Source organism: Colletotrichum godetiae, assembly GCF_030913485.1.
Source record: "Colletotrichum godetiae strain CBS 193.32 chromosome Unknown BDP55scaffold_15, whole genome shotgun sequence".
In the NCBI taxonomy this organism is placed as follows: Eukaryota; Fungi; Ascomycota; class Sordariomycetes; order Glomerellales; family Glomerellaceae; genus Colletotrichum; species Colletotrichum godetiae.
The window spans coordinates 742-19,777 of NW_026851263.1; the positions used below are offsets into that span (position 1 = coordinate 742).

At 32.4% G+C, this 19,036-nt stretch overlaps 2 protein-coding genes across 2 annotated transcripts; one reads left to right on the forward strand and one right to left on the reverse strand.

Moving 5' to 3' along the window:
- Positions 1-15,225: 15,225 nt before the first annotated feature.
- On the reverse strand, positions 15,226-16,087 carry BDP55DRAFT_90099 (uncharacterized protein). The gene is made up of 3 exons (XM_060581304.1): positions 15,765-16,087; positions 15,567-15,705; positions 15,226-15,505 (listed from the first exon to the last, which is right to left on the reverse strand). The coding sequence occupies exons 1-3, from the start codon at positions 15,815-15,817 to the stop codon at positions 15,359-15,361; spliced, it is 339 nt and encodes a 112-aa protein (XP_060430973.1). The 5' UTR covers positions 15,818-16,087; the 3' UTR covers positions 15,226-15,358.
- Positions 16,088-17,529: 1,442 nt separating this feature from the next.
- On the forward strand, positions 17,530-18,231 carry BDP55DRAFT_727237 (uncharacterized protein; the record flags this gene model as incomplete). Its single annotated transcript, XM_060579269.1, has 1 exon — positions 17,530-18,231. One exon carries the CDS (start codon positions 17,530-17,532, stop codon positions 18,229-18,231), a length of 702 nt encoding a protein of 233 aa, XP_060430974.1.
- Positions 18,232-19,036: the final 805 nt, after the last annotated feature.

The following is a 19,036-nucleotide window of genomic DNA, read 5'->3' on the forward strand; positions in this document are numbered from 1 at the left end:
AGCTCATATAAAAATAATACAATATTTATAAAAGTATAGGATAATTATGAATGTTTTTTATATTGGTCGTTTTTAATGAATATTATTTAAGGTTATTGAGTAATTATATTAAGATTTGGCCTAGAATATAGCCTATTTTTATCATATTCTATTCATAAATTTACTCTATAAGATACAAAATATTAACTTATATAAATAGCTTTTGGCTACGTGGCTTAGTGGTGTGAGTTAAGCTACGCCCGTACGTACTTATTTAATTTTTAATACGAAATCTATAAATATCTAGGTTAAACCCGGGTATAGTAAATATTTTTACCGCTTATAATTAGCGACTATAAATAGATAGGTACGTACCTATATGCCCTATATATATAATAGGGCGGCTAGCGCTTCAATTAATAGAGCTTAACCCCTTTAATAATGCGGCTAGTACCTAAGTTACGGGTATAATAGTATATGGTTTACGTACATATATACTCTATTTTCTATATTATATACTATATTTATATAATATGTTATGTCATATATTATATAAGCGGATTAATAATATATACCTATACCGTATTTTAATAGAAAAAGTAGGCCGAATTAGTTACCTTAAATAATATTATTTAGATATAAATATAATATAATTATATAATAAAAAATAAACTATATTAGGTAGGTTTTCTAGAAATTTAGTATATTATATAAACGTATATACGCCCAATTATATAAGCTAGAGAGATAATACGTAGAGAATGAGTATTACCCTTCTATATAAATAACTTTTATATAAGATTTTATATTTATATTATGTTTAATAAAAGAAATAACGGGGGAAGGCCGATAATTAATTATAAAACTACTCAATCTTTTTAAATAAGTTTGATAATAGCGATAGAGATAGGGTTATTTATTATACCTATTTGATATATCTATATTATTACCTTTATTATTATTATTTTAATTACATAAGGTATCTTTCTATTAATCTTTAAATAAATTTATTTATTTTATTATTATAAGGTTCTTCCTCTTTAGGTTAATATTTATCTTTATCTTTATTTAACCTAATCTTAAATTTATAAATTCTTAGTAATTTCGAGCTTATAGTTAATACCCTATTCAATTAAGTTGATATATTTACTAGAGAGAATAGGTTTAGTATTATATATTAATATAAATATATAAATAAAGATAAAAAAAATATATTTGAATATAACTATTTTAGTAAACTACGTCTTATTAAAGTTATAGGGTTATATAGAAGAGTAGTACTCATTCTCTATATATTATCTCTCTAGCTTACATAATCGGGCGCATATATACTTATATAATATACTAAGGATTTCCGGAAAACCTATTTAATATAGTTTATTTTTTATTATATAATCATATTAAATTTACGTTTAGGTAATATTATTTAAAGTAACCGGTTTAGTTTAACTTTTTTATTAAATTATAGTATGAGTATATATTATTAATCTGCTTGTATAATACGTTATATAACGTATTACGTAGGTATAGTATATAATATAGAATATGGTACGTGTATATGTAAGCCGTATGCTACTATACCCGTGGCTCGGGTACTGGGCGCGCTGTTAGAGGGGTTGACCTTTAAGGTATAGGGTTAAATTAATAGAATCGTAAAAGTGTAGTTATAAATAGATAATTAATATTAAGATAATGAAAGGGGGCGCTTGGTTGTTATAATATTATATTAAAGCCGAGTGAGTATATTTAATATAGTTATGGGCTGAACCTTAGTTCTTTAAAAAGAATTTTATATTAAGGGCTTATACTATGAATTAAAAATGCTATTAAAATTGTTCATTGTAAGGTTAATATTAGGGCCTATGATGTTTATATTATTATTTAGGAATAGTTTTTAAATTCTATATTTATTTAATAAGATATTTATAATATTTGAGCCCTTGTAAATAGGGAGAAATTAAATAATTATTTGCTAATAATTACTTTAATAAAGCCTTTTAATAAGTAAGAAATATAATAAACTAGACCGGTTGATTAATTTAGTATAAAAACTTTTACTTTATTTCTTAATCTAAAAGTAATTTCTAAAAGTAATTTAATTGGTCTTAATAATATATATAACATAAATTACTTTACATTTCTATTATTTTAAATTACTAGCTAGATATATATTGGATTTGTTTTTAATGTAGTATTTAGTCTTATTGCTAATAAGAGATGAAAATGGTTTTAGTTTTTATAGAGAGTATTTATTAATTATTTAAATAATGTTTAATTTACTACTTAGATATTATTATTACCGATTTTAATAAGTAAATAAAGGCCGCTTTAGTTTACGAGTTTATTAGTATATAGTAATAGCTTTATATTTACTATATTAATCTTAATATTATATTTAGCGTTAAATAAAAATAGATAAATAGAAAATAGATAAAGGGTACTAGTAATAACTTAGATTATGAAGATAATAATAAGCCTTTAAGAATATTAAGAACGAAATTAAGTAATAAAGATTAGGTATATATTTATATATTTATTAGCGATTTAATATTTTATATATATTGTAAATTAATCATAATATAAAAGCTTATTATTTTTATAGAGATTAAGGTAATTTATAAAAAGGTTTAGGCTAGTCTTTATAAGGAGTTTAATAATTAATAGCTAATATTACGTTATTTATAGGATATACTTTTTATTAAAGCTTAATAAGCTTATTATTATTTCTAAAAATATTAGAATTCTAGTATTTACGTTATTTTAAGGACTTAATTTAATAATAATAATATTAAAGATTATTTTAACAGCCTAAGTTATTTGTACTAATTTATTAATATTATATAGGATATAATTTAAGATTAAGAGTTATGCTTTATATAATCCTATATAGAGGATAAGATATTCACTATTTATTAATATATTGAAGCTAGTTTAGAATATCTAGGTGAATTTTAAAGTATATATTTTTCTTGAATACTTAAAGTTAATTATAATATAATACTAAATAATAAGGATAGTATTATTTATTAGTAATTATTTATAGTCCCTTTTTATTAGAGATTATATAGATAAGTATCTTATTTTAGTGGACCTAGGTATTCTTTATTATTATATAATTTATATAAGGTTTATAATTAAGACATTTCCTATAAAGTAGGTAGGACGTTAATTTTTATTAAAGATTAAGGGAAATATTTTTTAAAGATTCGTATTATTATATCTTAGATCTTAGAATTTGTTTTATAATAAGCTAAGTAATATAATATAGTTTATCCTTATTTGATTTATTATATAAAAGAATAATAGTTTAGAGGATTAATATAAAAAAAATATTATTAATAGCTTAAAAAATAATTTAATAAGGCCGTTTATTAGGAAGTTATAATAAGGTAATTATTATTAAGGTTATATAAAAGGGAGAGTAGTGAAAAAGTAATTGATTTATAGTTTTTTTGTACTTATATATTAGAAATTAGTTTTATAAACTTAATATAGAGAGATTTATAAGTATATAAGTTAGTAAATAGGTATTATAAATAAGTATTTAAAAAAAAGATATAAGTAGGAGATAGTAATTAATAGTAGTAATAAGGCTATTTTTTTAATAGATATATTTATTTAAATACGGCTTTAATGAAATTTAATATTTATATATTATTTATTTATTTATAAATATTTATATTATAATAAAGAGATATATTAAATAAAGTAAATAATATATAAATAAAGTTAATTATATAAAGATAAATTTAAAATAGGTTTAGTAAGAAATTTAAAGGTTTAGAAAGAAATATATAGTTAAAACTTGAATATAGAATACTCTATTATTAGCATAGTAGTTGATAGTTTATTAGTAAAAAGTTTTAAATAAAAATAAGCGTTTTTATATAAAGAATAAAAGCTAAAGATAGATATAACATAATTTAATAGAAATCTATTTGAAGTGTATTTATGAGAATAAAATATGTTAATGAGGGAGCTTTTATTATCTTTAAGACGAAGTATTTGTGGTCTATGTATATTTTTAGGCTAATGATATGTAAAGGGGCAGGTGGTGTGCTGCGCTCTTGCCAATTGACCTAAAGGATCAGTCACTTCTGGCACGTAGTGCCAGAAGTGCACCACACGTACGCTTAAGTAAGCTCCTCGGCCAGGGGGCTCCGTGCCTGCCTGCCGGCGCCTTTACATGATAGTGTATAGTTGTTATGCCTGTATAAGAGTTATGCCCGTATATTAATTCTTTATGCCTATGTATTAATTCCCTTTATTAGAAGTTTATTAATTAGATTAAGTTTATTTATTAATATAGAGAATACGCCATTATAGTTTTTCTCCCCCTTTATACAATGTAGTCTTTTAAATAGCGTGTCTATTAAGTTTATAGATCTAGGCCGATATTAAATATTAAAATTAAATATCAATAATTTATATATTTAATATAAAAATGCCCCTTTAGTTTCTTTACCAATATATTAACGACTCTTTTAAGTACTTAATAATCTATAAAAATGTAACTTATTTTATAGTTTCTTAAAAATATTTTATTTAATAGTTTAGATTTTTAATAATAATTAAGATTTTTAATTATTTCATGATTTATATCCGCTCCGTTTCAGTAACGTTCTAGTTAAGAAAGGCTATAAGGCGTTTTTTTATATTTATAAATTAAAATAGGATACTTAAAATTATTTCTTAAAAAGCGTTTAGGTTTATTTTAATATCTTTTACAGGGTCTTAATAATCTAATATTATTATTAATATAAAGGTCTTTTTTAATTTATTAAAAATAGCCTAGGCTTTATTAAGCTTAATAAACTTGCTATTTTCTTTTCCAGATTTTCTTTTAAGAAGCTCATTATTAGTAATACTATATCCGAGTATTTTAATATAAACTTATAATAAGAATTATAAGATTTTAAGAATATTTATATTTCTCAAAATATAGATAGCGGCTTTTATTTAATAATAGACTAATTCGATATTTATTTATTAAAACTCTTTTTAAAGTGATTATATATTTTAATAATTTTAGTTTTTATTAATCGAAACTATATTTATTTAATTTGATATATATATAAAACGTTTTTAACCTTTTAAGGATCTTTTTAAATCCTATATACATTAATCTTTATTTCTGGAGTAAATTAGGATATTACTTATACATATTATATAATATATATTTAATAAATTAGTAAATATGTAACAGATATATATTTAAAATAACTTAGGTATATTTATAAGGCCGAACGGTATTAGTAAATATTTAAAGTAATTATATCTTATTTTAAAAGCTATTTTTTATCTATGCATTAATTGAATTATAATATAATAATATATGTTCTTAATATTGACTTTTAAGATCTATCAAGTCTTTTTAAGTTTATTTAAAAACTCATTAATTAAAAGAAGAGTATTCATTCTTTAATATAATTTTATTTAGCCATTTATAATTTATATATAATAAACAAAATCTATCTTCATTTTTAAATAAATATTATTAAGGTTCTTATTATACTTATTAATAGGACGATTTTCTTTAGTAATACATCTTTTTAATTTGTCGAGTTATTATTCATTTAGGGTGTATATAGGCCTATATAATAATCTTACTTCTTTTTAAAGGTTAACTTTATATTTAGCTTTTCAAAAATTAGTAGATTTATTATATAAAAGGTATAGCTAAGTACTACAGCTAGGAAAGATATAAAAGGTAGGTCTAGTATATTAAGTAGACTTAAGCTTAACGTTCTTATAAGGCTATCGTAAGAATTAGCTTTTCTCCTTAGGCTAGGCTAGGCCTAGTTGGGTGCCTGTGCATTGGGCACCCTTACATATTATTATATCTTTATTAAATATAACGTACATGTATAGCGAGTTGCCCATCATAGCGAGTCGCCCACTTTTCAATCCCATCTTGCCATTTACATAAATTAATTAAACTATATCGTATAAAATTAATTAGAACTACTTATCAGCCTCTTCTTTAAAGGTCTTGTAAATTACTTAATATATTCATACGTTATATCTAGCCTTTTTATGGTTATTATATCGTTATTTATATAATTTCCGTCCCTTTATATAAGTACTTTCTTAATATATATTTTAATTTTTAATAGTAATAGCCGTTTTCTTTATTTAGATTATTTTAGCCTTAATAATATTAAATAAGCTTTTAAAACGTAATTATATTTTTCTAACCTTCTAATATCTATTTAATATTTTATTTACTATATAAAGCCCGTGATACTTAACTTTGATAAAAGCTAGTTTATATATTAATTTATTAAAACCTTTAGATTATAAATTAAGAACTTTATATGAATATATTAATAAACTATATTAATAATTATAAATCTATTTTTTAAATAAAATAGAGCTTTGTACGGCGTTATATATTGTAATTAATATTTTTAAGTTCCAAAAGCTTTAATTATTTAGGTATAAGTTTAATAATGTTAGTAGTTTAATTTGAAACCTAGGTAGTAAATAACTATTTTTAGATTAAAAGCTATAATTCTAGTCTATCTAAAACTAATTCATACTTTTTTTTACTTATTAAAATAAAAAAGGCTATTTTAAAAATAAAAAAGAAGTTATTTTTAATAATATATATAATGTATATATATATTATTTTTCGATTTTTTTGTTATATGAAGCCTTTAGCGGGCTAAAATAACTAATATTAAAAGGCTAAAGCTTATATAATAAATAAAAAGGTATATAAAGAGCGATAATACTATTTCTTATAATAATTATTGAATTTAATCGATTTATAATTATTGTAATTAATAAAAATAAGGAGTTATTAATACCCTTTATACAAGATTTTATATAATTTTCAAAATACTATAATTCATTTAGGCCGATCTTATCTATAATTTATCTATTTTTATTAAGGTAAATATACTATTTAAGGGGGAATTAATTATTAATATACTATAAAAAAGGTAATATTTATCTTTTATATTAATGTATAGAGGTAATATTTAGCTATTTATATATATACTTTAAATAGTAAAAACCTATTTTTAATTATTAAACTATTTTATGTAAGGCCTCCCTTTATAAATAAAAATTATAATAACTTTGAAATATAATAATAGTTTTATTAAAAAGCCCGTTTTATTAAAATTATAAATATTATTATTATATGTTTTATACTTTATAATTATATTTTATACTTTATAATTATATTTTATACTTTATAATTATATTTTATACTTTATAATTATATTTTATACTTTATAATTATATTTTATACTTTATACTAAAACATCTACTAGTTCTTTAACTTATTATTATTTTAAACTAGCTCTTAAAATAAAAGAGCATAATTTCGAAATCATAATACTTTACTTATTTTATTATTTAGTAGGTCGGAAATATAAAATATTTAAAGGAAAATTAAAATATTATGAGTATATTTATTATAATTGTTTTTATAATACGTTGGTTAATATAATTTATAATCGTAAGTTTTTTTTAAGTAACGGTATTTTTATTTTATTAATATAAGTATAATAGATCGTTTTTTAATTAAGGCTAATCGTTTAGAATATAAAGAGGAGGTAAAGGAATTTCTTTTTTAAAAATAAGTATAAACCTTATATTAAATATAGGCTAAAATAGATAAATCTTCATTAAAGTTAAATTGTTTATAGAAAATAAAGAGGATAACTATTACGCTTTATATGCAGTAAAATAGTAATAATATTAAAATGTCCCTTCTAAAATTTTACTATACCTTTGTAGTAAAATCTTTAAAAAATACCTTAAGATTTCATAGGAAAATCCCGGGGAAATCTCTATAATATCTAGTAGCCTTTTACTAAAAAGTCCTAATAAATTCTCATAGGTTTTACTATAAGGTCTTTTATTATAATAATAAAGAAATTACGGTAAAATCTCCCTAATATCTATAAAAAATTATAATAAATGCCCCTTATTAAAAAAAACTATTTCGTCTATAAAATCTATAAGATAGCGGAAGTATACTAGTTATGCCTTATAAACTATTTATTTATAATATATTAAAATTATAAAGAAATTATATATATAAGTAGGAAATTAAATAGAATAAGTAGTTATTTAGTTAAATAAAAACCTTAATTTATTAATTTATTAACTACTTAATATAATTAGAAATAGTACTAGCTATATTTCTATAGTTCCTTCGTATATCCTTAGTTAAGGTATAGGTTAGAAGTTACTACTACCTATTTAATATCGTTAATTATATTAATATTATCAATATTAAATAGAGTACTAATATAAGCTAGCATAATTTCCTCCTAGTTAATATACTTAACGAACTTATCTAGGTTTAGGTTAAAAAGCTAGGACTAATTATAGCGCTATATATATATATAAGTAGTACTAGTAATAAAATAAAGGTCTTTAATTAATTTATTTTTAACTACATTAACGAGGGCGGTTTTATATGCCGTAATATAGCCCTTGTAAGCCTTAGTATCCGTTTTAATAAAACGAGTAATATTTACTAAAATCTTTAGATTATAAAAAATCTAGTTTAAAGAAAGTCGGCCTATAAGTTTATTATTAGTTATAAGTAGACCGATAATAATATAAAGAATAGTAATTATATAAGGAATATCGATAATTCCTTTTCCCTTATAAATAAACGTATAAAGGCTAGGGCTCTAATTAATTACGTCGACTAGGCTATTATTAGGGAGGCTAGTAAAGAGCTATTTAGATACGTACTTATAAAATATATGGTCGTTTATAAAGCGTATAATTCGGTCCTAAAACGCCGTAGTAAAGGTAAGGGTCTTATTAGATTAAGTATTCATAAAAGTAATACTAGTAGCTATAAATAGGTTATATATAGTAAAAAGCCGTAAAGTAAAATATAAGAACGACCTTAATAATTAAGGCCGAACTATTTAACTTAAAATATACTACTAAAAAGATATTTATTTTAAAACGCTTTTTTAATAATATATTATTCAAACTTAGTAATATTTAAAAGGTTTATTATAATAATCATTAAATAATTAAATTTATAATAGAGGAAGGGGAATGTATTTTAATTTGTTTTTATATAGTGGTTTTTTTCCAGCTTTATAGGCATAAAAGATCAACCTTAACGGGATTAGCTTTTAAGGGAAATTACATAATATAATATATAATATAACTATATAATATACGTAGTATACCCTATATATATACTTAACTTAATATAGTAATTTTAATTTAAAAGATATAATATAATATAAGTAGGTAGGTTACTTATTATACGGTAGTGTAGGCCGTTAAGGTCGACGGTAGAGGTCGATTATTAAGGTCGGTTATAAAGGTTAAAGGGGGATAGAGATATTCTAAACTCTAATATCGACGTAGAGGCTTTTGGAGAAAGGGCCAATATGGCCAGTATCTTATATACTAGAGCTCGCAAGGATTCTTTCTATCCTTATTATATTCTATATTATATACAAGTATAGATATTAAAGTAAAACTACTAAGTAAATACCACTAAACAAATACCACAACATACCCTAGTCCAGTAATGTCAATCAGTAAGTCGGCCCCTCTCGGGCTAGGCGCCCTCTTTGGCCAGCTTAATACTAAAATAATCGTAGCTAATAAGGGTAAGCCTAAGGACTAGCATAGAGCCTTCTGGTAGTACGGAATTTATTTAAGTAAGACTATTAATACTATAAATAACCGGGCCGGTATAGATTAAAAAATCTAATAGATCGATACTAAGCTTAAAATTATATTTAAAAGAGCCTTTAATATAAAGAAGCGCTTTATTATAAGTTAGAGGGCGTTATTAAGAAGTCTATTAACCTATATAAAAAAAGAAGCTATTATATTAGATCTAGCTATTTATATAGGCTAGTATTAAGAGGTCTTATATATGTTAAAGTAAGTAAAGTTGGCTATCTAGGTATAGGGTTATACAGCGGAAGGTTAAATAGAAGTTAATAATTAAGAATATAGTATAATATACCCAGTTTTCCCATTATATAATATATTATATATATTAGTACCCTGGCGGATGCCTCCGCTAAAAGGTAATTTATTTTTATTATATTAATATTTAAAATATATAATTATAATAAAAATATTTAAAAAGATCTTTTTAAATAGTCTATATATTAATAAATAAAATACTAATTAACGGTCTTATTTAAAAACCTCTTATAAATAAAATTCAAATATTTGATATTATTTTTAAATATAAAAAATATATAAAAAATAATTATATTAAATAAAGGGATATTAAGGAAGTAAAATTATAAAATCTAATAATAATATTATAAAAAGTAAGTTTTTATACGTATTTATTATACTAAATTTTATTATTAATTATTCTTAAGACTTAATTTATATAATAGCGGTATTATATAAGACCTTAATAGCCGACGGGCTATTAAGTAAGGTTAAGGGTAAAGTAACTTATATAAAAGAGGCCGAGGTAAGAAAAGCGTTTATAGGTATTTTTTATATATTAAAGTCCGAATTAAAAGAGCCTATTAAGGACGTAAAGGTATTAGCTACTTTATATATTAAAATTAATAATATCTAAATCGGAATTAATATTTTTATTAGTATTTATATCCTTATAGACGTAGTACTTATATTAAAGTTTTTTTTTTAAATAAATATATATTTATTTTTTTAAATAAATAACCTTTTTATAACGATTTAATAAAGTCGCTAGAGCAACTTTATACTCCCTAATTATAGGCTATATTTATAAATTAAAAACCCGGCCCCTTAGAGTATTTTATTACTTATTTAAAATATAAAAACTTTTTATTTAGCTCGTATATACGTCCCTAAAAGGGAGTATAATTAGATTTTTTACCGGCCTAATAATAAACGTATTTATTATTAGCGCTTAAACTTAAGAGGTACTATTTTTCTGTTCGGCCGCTTAAAACGCTCTTAATATATTTTAAATATTTATTATTAAATAAAAGAGGTACCCGTTTAAAAAGTCCTTTAATACCGGGAATATTAAAAAAGTATACTATTAAAAATAAAAATCGTGAATAAAAAAGATAAAGAAAAAATATTATATTTACGGTTTATTATTTTATACCTATTAAAAGGGGCTAAAAGAAAGGGCTCTAAACCTTTTTTATATTTAATATCTTTCTAAATCTTTTCTTTTTTAACCGCTTAACTATTATTTATAAATAAAGATATTAATAAATTTAAAATAAAATCGTAATATAATATTATTATTAAGCTAACCGGAATCTAGTATAAAGATGAACTATATATTTAAAAGTAGATCGTCGTTATAAATAAGGGAGCCGCTATTCTCCTTTAAATTTATTTTAAAGTGCTTAGTTTTATATATTATAGCGATATAAGCGCGCTTTTTAGCTTTAATAAATTTAGGTATTTATATTAAACAATATTATTAATTATAATTCCGATTCTTATTAATAAGTATATATATAAATATGAGTATTAAAATAAAAAATAAAAATATATATATATAGTTAATATATATATATAGGTTAAAAAAAAAAGAAAATTAAAATAATAGGTAGCTATAAGGAATTTATTTATCTACCTACTTTAAATTATAAATTAATTATTTAATTAATAAAAGGCCGCCCTTCGTTCCTATTTTCTATTAATAAAAAAAGCTAGAGATTATTTATAATAATAAATATAGCTAACAAACTACTACTAATTTACTTTATATTTATAACTTAATATATAATACAATTTATTTTATTATTATTTTTATAAATAGATTCCTATATAATATTATTTAAATTTACGCTTTTAATAGCTTTTTTTATAACGATATAGGTAGTTCGGTATGCTTTTTTTAAATAGGGATTTATTTAGGGGGATATATTATAATAACTTTAATTATTTATAACTTTATTATACGTTATATAACCTTGGTTATATAATTATTAAGGCCTATACTCGCTTATACCCTCTATTTTAAAACGAGCTTTATATTTATTTTATACTTTTAATAGATAACCGTTCTCTATATCTAACATCGATGCCCCTATTGTAACTATACGACAATGATTATTTGCTATGTCTTCTGGCAAATGCAAATTTGTTTTACTCGAGTCTAAAGCTTCTAGGGCGCCATTGAAACCGTGAAAGACCAAGACACTCATGGGGTGTCGCTCATCCACATTAATTACGAGTGCTGTGACTCTTGGTTCTGTCGACCCATGACACATAGATGAGGGGATTGAAAATTTGACTGCCTATATGGATGCAGTTTCACCTTACCTTAGTCAAGGCATGGCACTGGCCCCTTTTAATAGGGTTTTCTTTTTGACATCGTCGACTCGCTTAGTTAGTTCGCTGCCTTCCTCTACCCTGTACCATCGCCGCGCTCACTTGCACAGTTCATCGTCATACTTGTCAAGATGTTTGTCACGGAACAGTTCAACGATCAGAGTTCGATGATATTAGGGCAAAGTGGGTTGGAGACAGAGAAACATAAATCAGACCTGTCCATCAAAGTTCCCCTGAAATACCTCCCAACGATAGTGCATCAATTTCATATGTGGCAAGGCATCGTAGTCTTTGATCCTCATGGCAGCACCCTCGGCATCAATAAAGATACTTCCTCCCCCTTTCAAAAATGAATGAGAGGTAATGTTGGCTTTGTGGGAACCTGGTTGGCACAATGTTCGCAACTGCGAGTTCTTCAACCAGCGAGGAAGTGTGATTGTATACTCAGACCTAGATTCATTGATCCGATTGGGACTCAAAGAGGTTCATAAGTCAACGCGGAGTGATTCTCCCCTTAGTGACGTGTTCCGTAAGGCAAACAACCTGATTCGTGTGTCGGTTTCAACCCGCAAAGCGCGGTTGCTGCGGCTTGAGTCAAAGTAGTGAGCGATCACTGTAACCGTACTAACGTGACCTATCTCACGACTTTAAGTCATTTCGGGATTGACAACTCTGGGCAGAAAAATTAGTAAATCTCGCATTAAACAAAGCTGCGCTGAGACTAACTCGAAACAATTCACTAGATAAGCCCGTCGAGGCGAAGAGTCAATCCATGTACTCACTCATGATTATAATCTTGCTGATTTGGAGCCTGGTGACGGCGAATGACCACAAAGCGGACAGCCACACTGAGTTGATCGGCGTTTATCTACCCTCGATGACGCTGATAAGATGGTGATGTGATGATTCTACTGGAGCCTTGAGCAGATCTGTTCCACAACTTCATGGGCCAAACCTCCGCTCAGAACTAATTAACGGATAATCTGAAATTTGGAGTTCAGACCTATGATTCCCCTGCACGCCGAGCCTGAGGAGCAGTTTCAAAGATAAGAGTATATTCAACCGTACAGGTTCTTGCCGTCAATTTTGCCCGTCATAAACAACGAAAGTGAAGTTCTGCCTTCGAGTCCTCCTCCGCGTCAGCATCGGCCAAATCGTCGGGCTCACTGAGTCAGTTTGTCTGCCCACGGCAGGTCAGAGAGTTCGGGCCCAGACTGCGCCCGATCGGCCGAAATACACGTGCGCGGCCCCAGAAATTATGAGTTGCGGACGCGTGACTCCGCCCGAAAGTCAGACAGAAATCCTCGATGTGGACAGCTTTTCCGCATTACGAGTAATGTCAACACGTTTTCACGTTTTCGGCGCATTGTCCACCTCCCGTTCCTTGCGCCCAGCCACAACCACGTCTATCCTAGGCCAAGACGGAGATGTGAATGGGCATTGACTTGTGCTTAGCAGAAAATTATAGGAATGAAGGGTTGCGGAAAGGGAGAGAATGCATGGGCCAATGCTTGCTTGCGCTTCGCATAGTACGAGTGAACATATTAACGTCTATAGCATGACACATAACCTTCGTACTCATATCGACATAACCACCCTGATGGTCAAAAATAGCAGATCGCCCACCTTGAGAGACAACGATTCTCCAGCAAACTTCAATCCGCGGTATCCGGGTACAAAGTGAATAAACAAATCACAAGGAATGATGCGATAAGTATGACCGAATAAGAGCGGGCACGTGTTGGCATGCCAAGAAATGGGATTCTTCGTTCAGGAAGTTCAGGGGCGTGACATTGCAGGCCAGAAATAAATCTGGAACGTTAGACTTGTTGACTGTGCAGGACAGAACCAGGACTCTTGCAGGTTTTCTGCTTGCCAGAGAGTCATGTCAAGGTAGACCCCAGTCACAGCCACGCAGTCCCGCGAAGAGTCCCCCACCGTCCCACGTTGGCCCATGTCGTCTCCATCATCCCCCATCCCGAATCGGGCGCGGATGCTACCGAATATGTCCCCTTAATTAGAGTTTCGCCAAAAGCATGCTGGGACTTCCTCGCCAGTTGACGTGCTGCTCATCACGACATTTGGTCTAGAATCGAATTGGTTTTGGCATGTCAACCTTCCCACTGGCTCTCGAATGGGCAATTGAAGAAATCCATAATCTCCATAACAAATCTTATGACACTTACACCGAAACCCGGATTTGACCGAGTACGAATTGGAGCCTCTTGTCTAATCGTACCTGAAGAAGCAGGTAATCCTTGCCTCGATACCAGGCTGTCGGTGCGGGTCGTCCTGTCGCTTGACGATAGCGCGTTATGAAGCGAGCTGCTAAGACGGATGGATGGTTGCAAGCGGTATGTCGAAAATAGAAGCGCAGCTCATCGGCAGCCCCGCGAGCGGGATGTCACGGTATCAATTCAGATGCGCGAGTCCAGCAATGCGAGCCAAGTTCAGGTATCCGTATGCAGTAGGGCTATGGGACTCCAAATGAAGCGAGCTCCAGCGTTCTAGTGTCACTCTCAACTCGAAAACACACGAGGAGCGCCCAAGTGTGTGAAGAGAGGTGTCAGTGACCTACTAAGATCTTATCGTATGGCTGTAAATACGATGATTGTAGTCGTGATTCTTCACGTCAAGGCTCGAGTATTACGGCTATTTTGCACTCTCACTCGATATCAAGGAAACAGGTTTAACTAACTCAATAAAGCACGTGGGGCGTGAAACTTTCAAGTAATTGCAAAACATAGCAGATCTATTTGTTTGATTTATGGACGATGCTCAGAGAGCGACGATCATATTTACGACTCGCAATGCCACACATCTATAGGTATTGATACGAAACACCAGCAACGCCTTGAATTTCGTGAAAAACTAAACGGACCAAAATTCCCACTACCACTGTTGTAAAAGCCACCTCCCCAGATCAAGGCAGCCTCTTGTTTCATTCCCCTCGAAGGCACCACGATCCAGAGAGCCGGCTAAGGATGGTGGGTGTGGAGTGCATGATGACTGGGCTGATTTTATCCAGCCTTATGAACAGGCTGGGCTTGCTAGTGTGAAGGAGGAGAGGATGGCTTCCCGAATCTTTGGGCCCCGCAGGATATCTCTAGGCGAGAGACGCTTAGCAGCGGCCGCGGACGTCGTCGGGGTTGGCCTTGCAGTACAGGCCCTTGCCGTCGGCGCAGTCGAAGCCGGTGGTGGCGATCTCGCGGCAAGCAGCCTCCCACTCCTTACCGGCGAGCTTATCGCTAGAAGAGTTCTGGACGCACTGTTTATTTGATATCAGCGTTGCGGTCTTGATGGAAATTTGTATAGTGAGATGAACTTACGCGTCCGGTCTCGGTGTTGTAGGTGCCCTTGCCCCACTGGTAGTTCTTGGTGGCGTAAAGCTCGCAAGCCTTGGTGGTGATGCGCCAGTTGTAGCTGTCACCGTTGTCACAGGCGCAGTTGTCGTGAAGATCGGCAGAACTGATTCAATGTTAGGTGGATTCTTGGAAGACCTTGAGAGTCTGTGTGTTGAGACTTACGCAACCGAGAGGAGGACGAAGAGAGAAGCAACCTTGGCGATGGAGAACTGCATTTTGGCGGTTTGGACGGGTTGGGTTTTGGGTAGTTGGTAAGGTAGTGACTGAAACGGATGTGTTGTTGAAAAGAATGAACGGAGTTGGTAGATTACTGGATCTGGACCGAAGAAAAGAATGTGTGGAGTTTGATGAGGATGGAGATAAACTTCATGATATCGGGGAGGAACCTATGGAGGTTTATATCCACGGTCACAACATCCAAGTTGACTTACAACGAGTCACGGCCATGCTCTGTTTCCCAATAGACAATCTATCGCATTCGGATAATCAAGGTCATGCTCTGACGGTCTGACCAACACGTTCGGCAAAGGGACAAGGACCATCATCCATGATCCCACTACCAGGCAAGCTAAGTCCCACTTCCGCGCACTTTCGTCGGCGCGCGCTCGTCTCCAAGGTCCGTAGGACCCGTGGCCCGCAATAGGAGTTTGATCATCATTGAGGAGCGGACTCACCGTGTGGATGAATGTGACCTCTGGGCGCCCCTCTAGGCGGTGCAGCTATTCAACAGGGCTCTTTCTGTAGACCATCCGTCATCAAACTTAATGTGTGTTCTAAAGAGGAAACTCCCAGGGTTAACCTCAGCCCTTTGGAGCTTGAACGTCTTTGAGTCCTTGCTAGCTGGGCTGATTGAGACCATGTGCGCCCATCTGCGTCTAACACGGGCATCTTGGCATTAGGGGGGACTCTATGGGGTTTCTACAGGGGAGAAGACGCGCATGAGCAAATAATCTCCAGCCGCCTTCTGCATTAGGCTATGTAGGGGGTCATGGATGGCGTTGCATGAAACGGTGAGTCGGGACCACTTGCGGTTGTTGACTGACTCGTAGCCGCTCCCGCGAGTCCATTGGATCAGATGACTAGGCGATACAACCCCAGAGCCGCACATTACTCCACGCGCACAACACCATCCGCAGCCCGGATCCGGCGTCTACCATCTCAATGTGAAACTGCTACGCCCTACCTATGCCTTATTGGTGTTCGTCCCATTTTCCATCATTAGCCCAGCCCATCTGATATCCAACTCTTAGCCTCTTGCCCAGCATCCCATCCGCGCGCTCTCCCCCACAACGGGACCTCACCGATCGCCGCCCTGCCACGATCCGAGTCAGCGCATGGTCGTACTGCCGCTGGACCTGCTTCAGTCATATTGTTCAGGTTGATGATAACAAGTCCTCCTAAATGGGATTTTGATTATGTCGAACCTATCGAACCCTGACCGGCTGGCCCGATCACCACGCTCTGGTGCCATGGTGGTCATGCCGGCAGCCCCGTAGGGATTCTTGGCAACGATATCCATTCCAACTCCTTCGGCCTGACGAGCGCGCGCATGTGCGCTTCCCCGTGGATGCCATGGAGAGTCATGGTCCATGGACATGGGCGGGCGGCTTGACAGACGCAGAAGCCGTCTGGCGAACATCCGAGAGCGAAAGTCCAAAGTCTAAGTTTGTAACTGGGGAATATTGTATCATCCACATGCTTAAACATCTCGACACGAACATTGTATAAGAACACCTTCCTCCCACCCAGAGTTTCGGAATATCTTCTACTTGCATCATCAGTCTATTCTCCAATACACTTCCTTCCCCACATTCTTTTCTCAACGAGTCACTAAGCAACTCTTCAGTCTTTACTTTTCAAAGTCGCTCTTTTGCAAAGAACAGCCACCCAATTTCCACTCTTTTCAACCAACTACCAAACCATCAAGATGCGTTTCTCCGTTCTTACCGCCGCCGGCCTCATTGGCGCTGCTGTCGCCGCCCCGGCTCCTGGCCCCGCTCCCCTCAACTTTGACGATGTCATCGTTGTTGGCGAGGACGGCTCCCACACTGTCATGAAGGCCTCCGAGTACGACGCTCTTGAGCGCCGTGCCGCCCTTCCCGTCGCTCCCGCTCCCGCTCTCGGCGACGTTCTCTCCCGCCGCGGCTGCGACGAGTCCACTGAGGTCCAGGTCCTCACCGACGAGGAGTTCCTCAACTGGGACATTGCTGTCTCCCCCGTCGTCACTGCTGCTGGCAACGACGTCGCTGTCTCCGTTGACAGCGGCTACTCCCTGGCCAACTCCGTCACCGTTACCGCCGGTCTCTCCACCACCATTGCCAAGATCGCCCTCGGTGTCTCTCTGTCCGTCAGCTACGCAAAGACCTGGACCACCACCCAGTCCCAGAACCTCCGTTTCACCGTACCCGACGGCCAGTACGGCCTCGTCGTCTCCCAGCCCAACGTTCGCCGTGTCACTGGCAACATCTTCTCCGGATGCACCGACAGCCCCTCCGTCGATGCCTTCACCTCCGACACCTACGCTGACCAGTCCTACGGTAACCTTGCCTGGGTCAAGGGTGTCATCCGCCTTTGCAACAGCACCTCCTACCCCATCCCCTACTGCATCGGCCAGGGTGAGCACAAATAAGTGGCTCGTAACATTGCCACGGCTCAGCCCGCTGCCACAAACGCTCGTGCGGTCATTGATACCCCTAGGACCTGCCGAGAAACCATCTGCCAACTTTGCGAGAGAGCCCATCAAATCTCAGGGACGTCTGGAACGGAAAGGAGTTTTGGAGGTCTTCTCTTAGAACCACCGAGGATACGCACGATATAATGCCAATACACCCTTGTCCTTGATACCACATCCCGCACATCTTCTTTGCGAGTTATGCTTGTTCTTTGTCTTGTTTTTGTGTATAGAATTGGGAATAGAATTATGGATAGATCTCATATTCGAGCGTTAAAGTTACTTAACCATCTTTTGATACTACTGCAAGTGAGACCCGTGAATAATGTTGGTTCTACTAGCCCTTACCAACCCGCTACTCGATAATGTGACATTGCTTGCGGGTCTAGAGCTGAACCTGCACCCCCTTACTTACCAAGGCTGAGACCGTATCCGTACCTGTCTTTGCTAAGGAGTGTCTGTTGGATACGTACCCGTCTTCTTGTGTTCTCAATGAAGCCTCACTTAATTGGGACTTGGCTCTCAATTTCCCATCTGGGGCTGTCCCGAGCCGCGATACTGAATCATGACAGACAATCACATGAAGGAAATCTGGCATCTACGGTTCATATTCCGAGCTTCGACGATTAATGTTCCTTGCGTACATGCCCTGAGACTTCGGAAGGTCGTTTGACACTTTCCAAGCGGTGAAGGAAAGCTGACAATCCTGGGGTCAGTATTGTCCAGAAGTTTGGGTCGCTAAAAAGTGAAGTCATCTCCACTA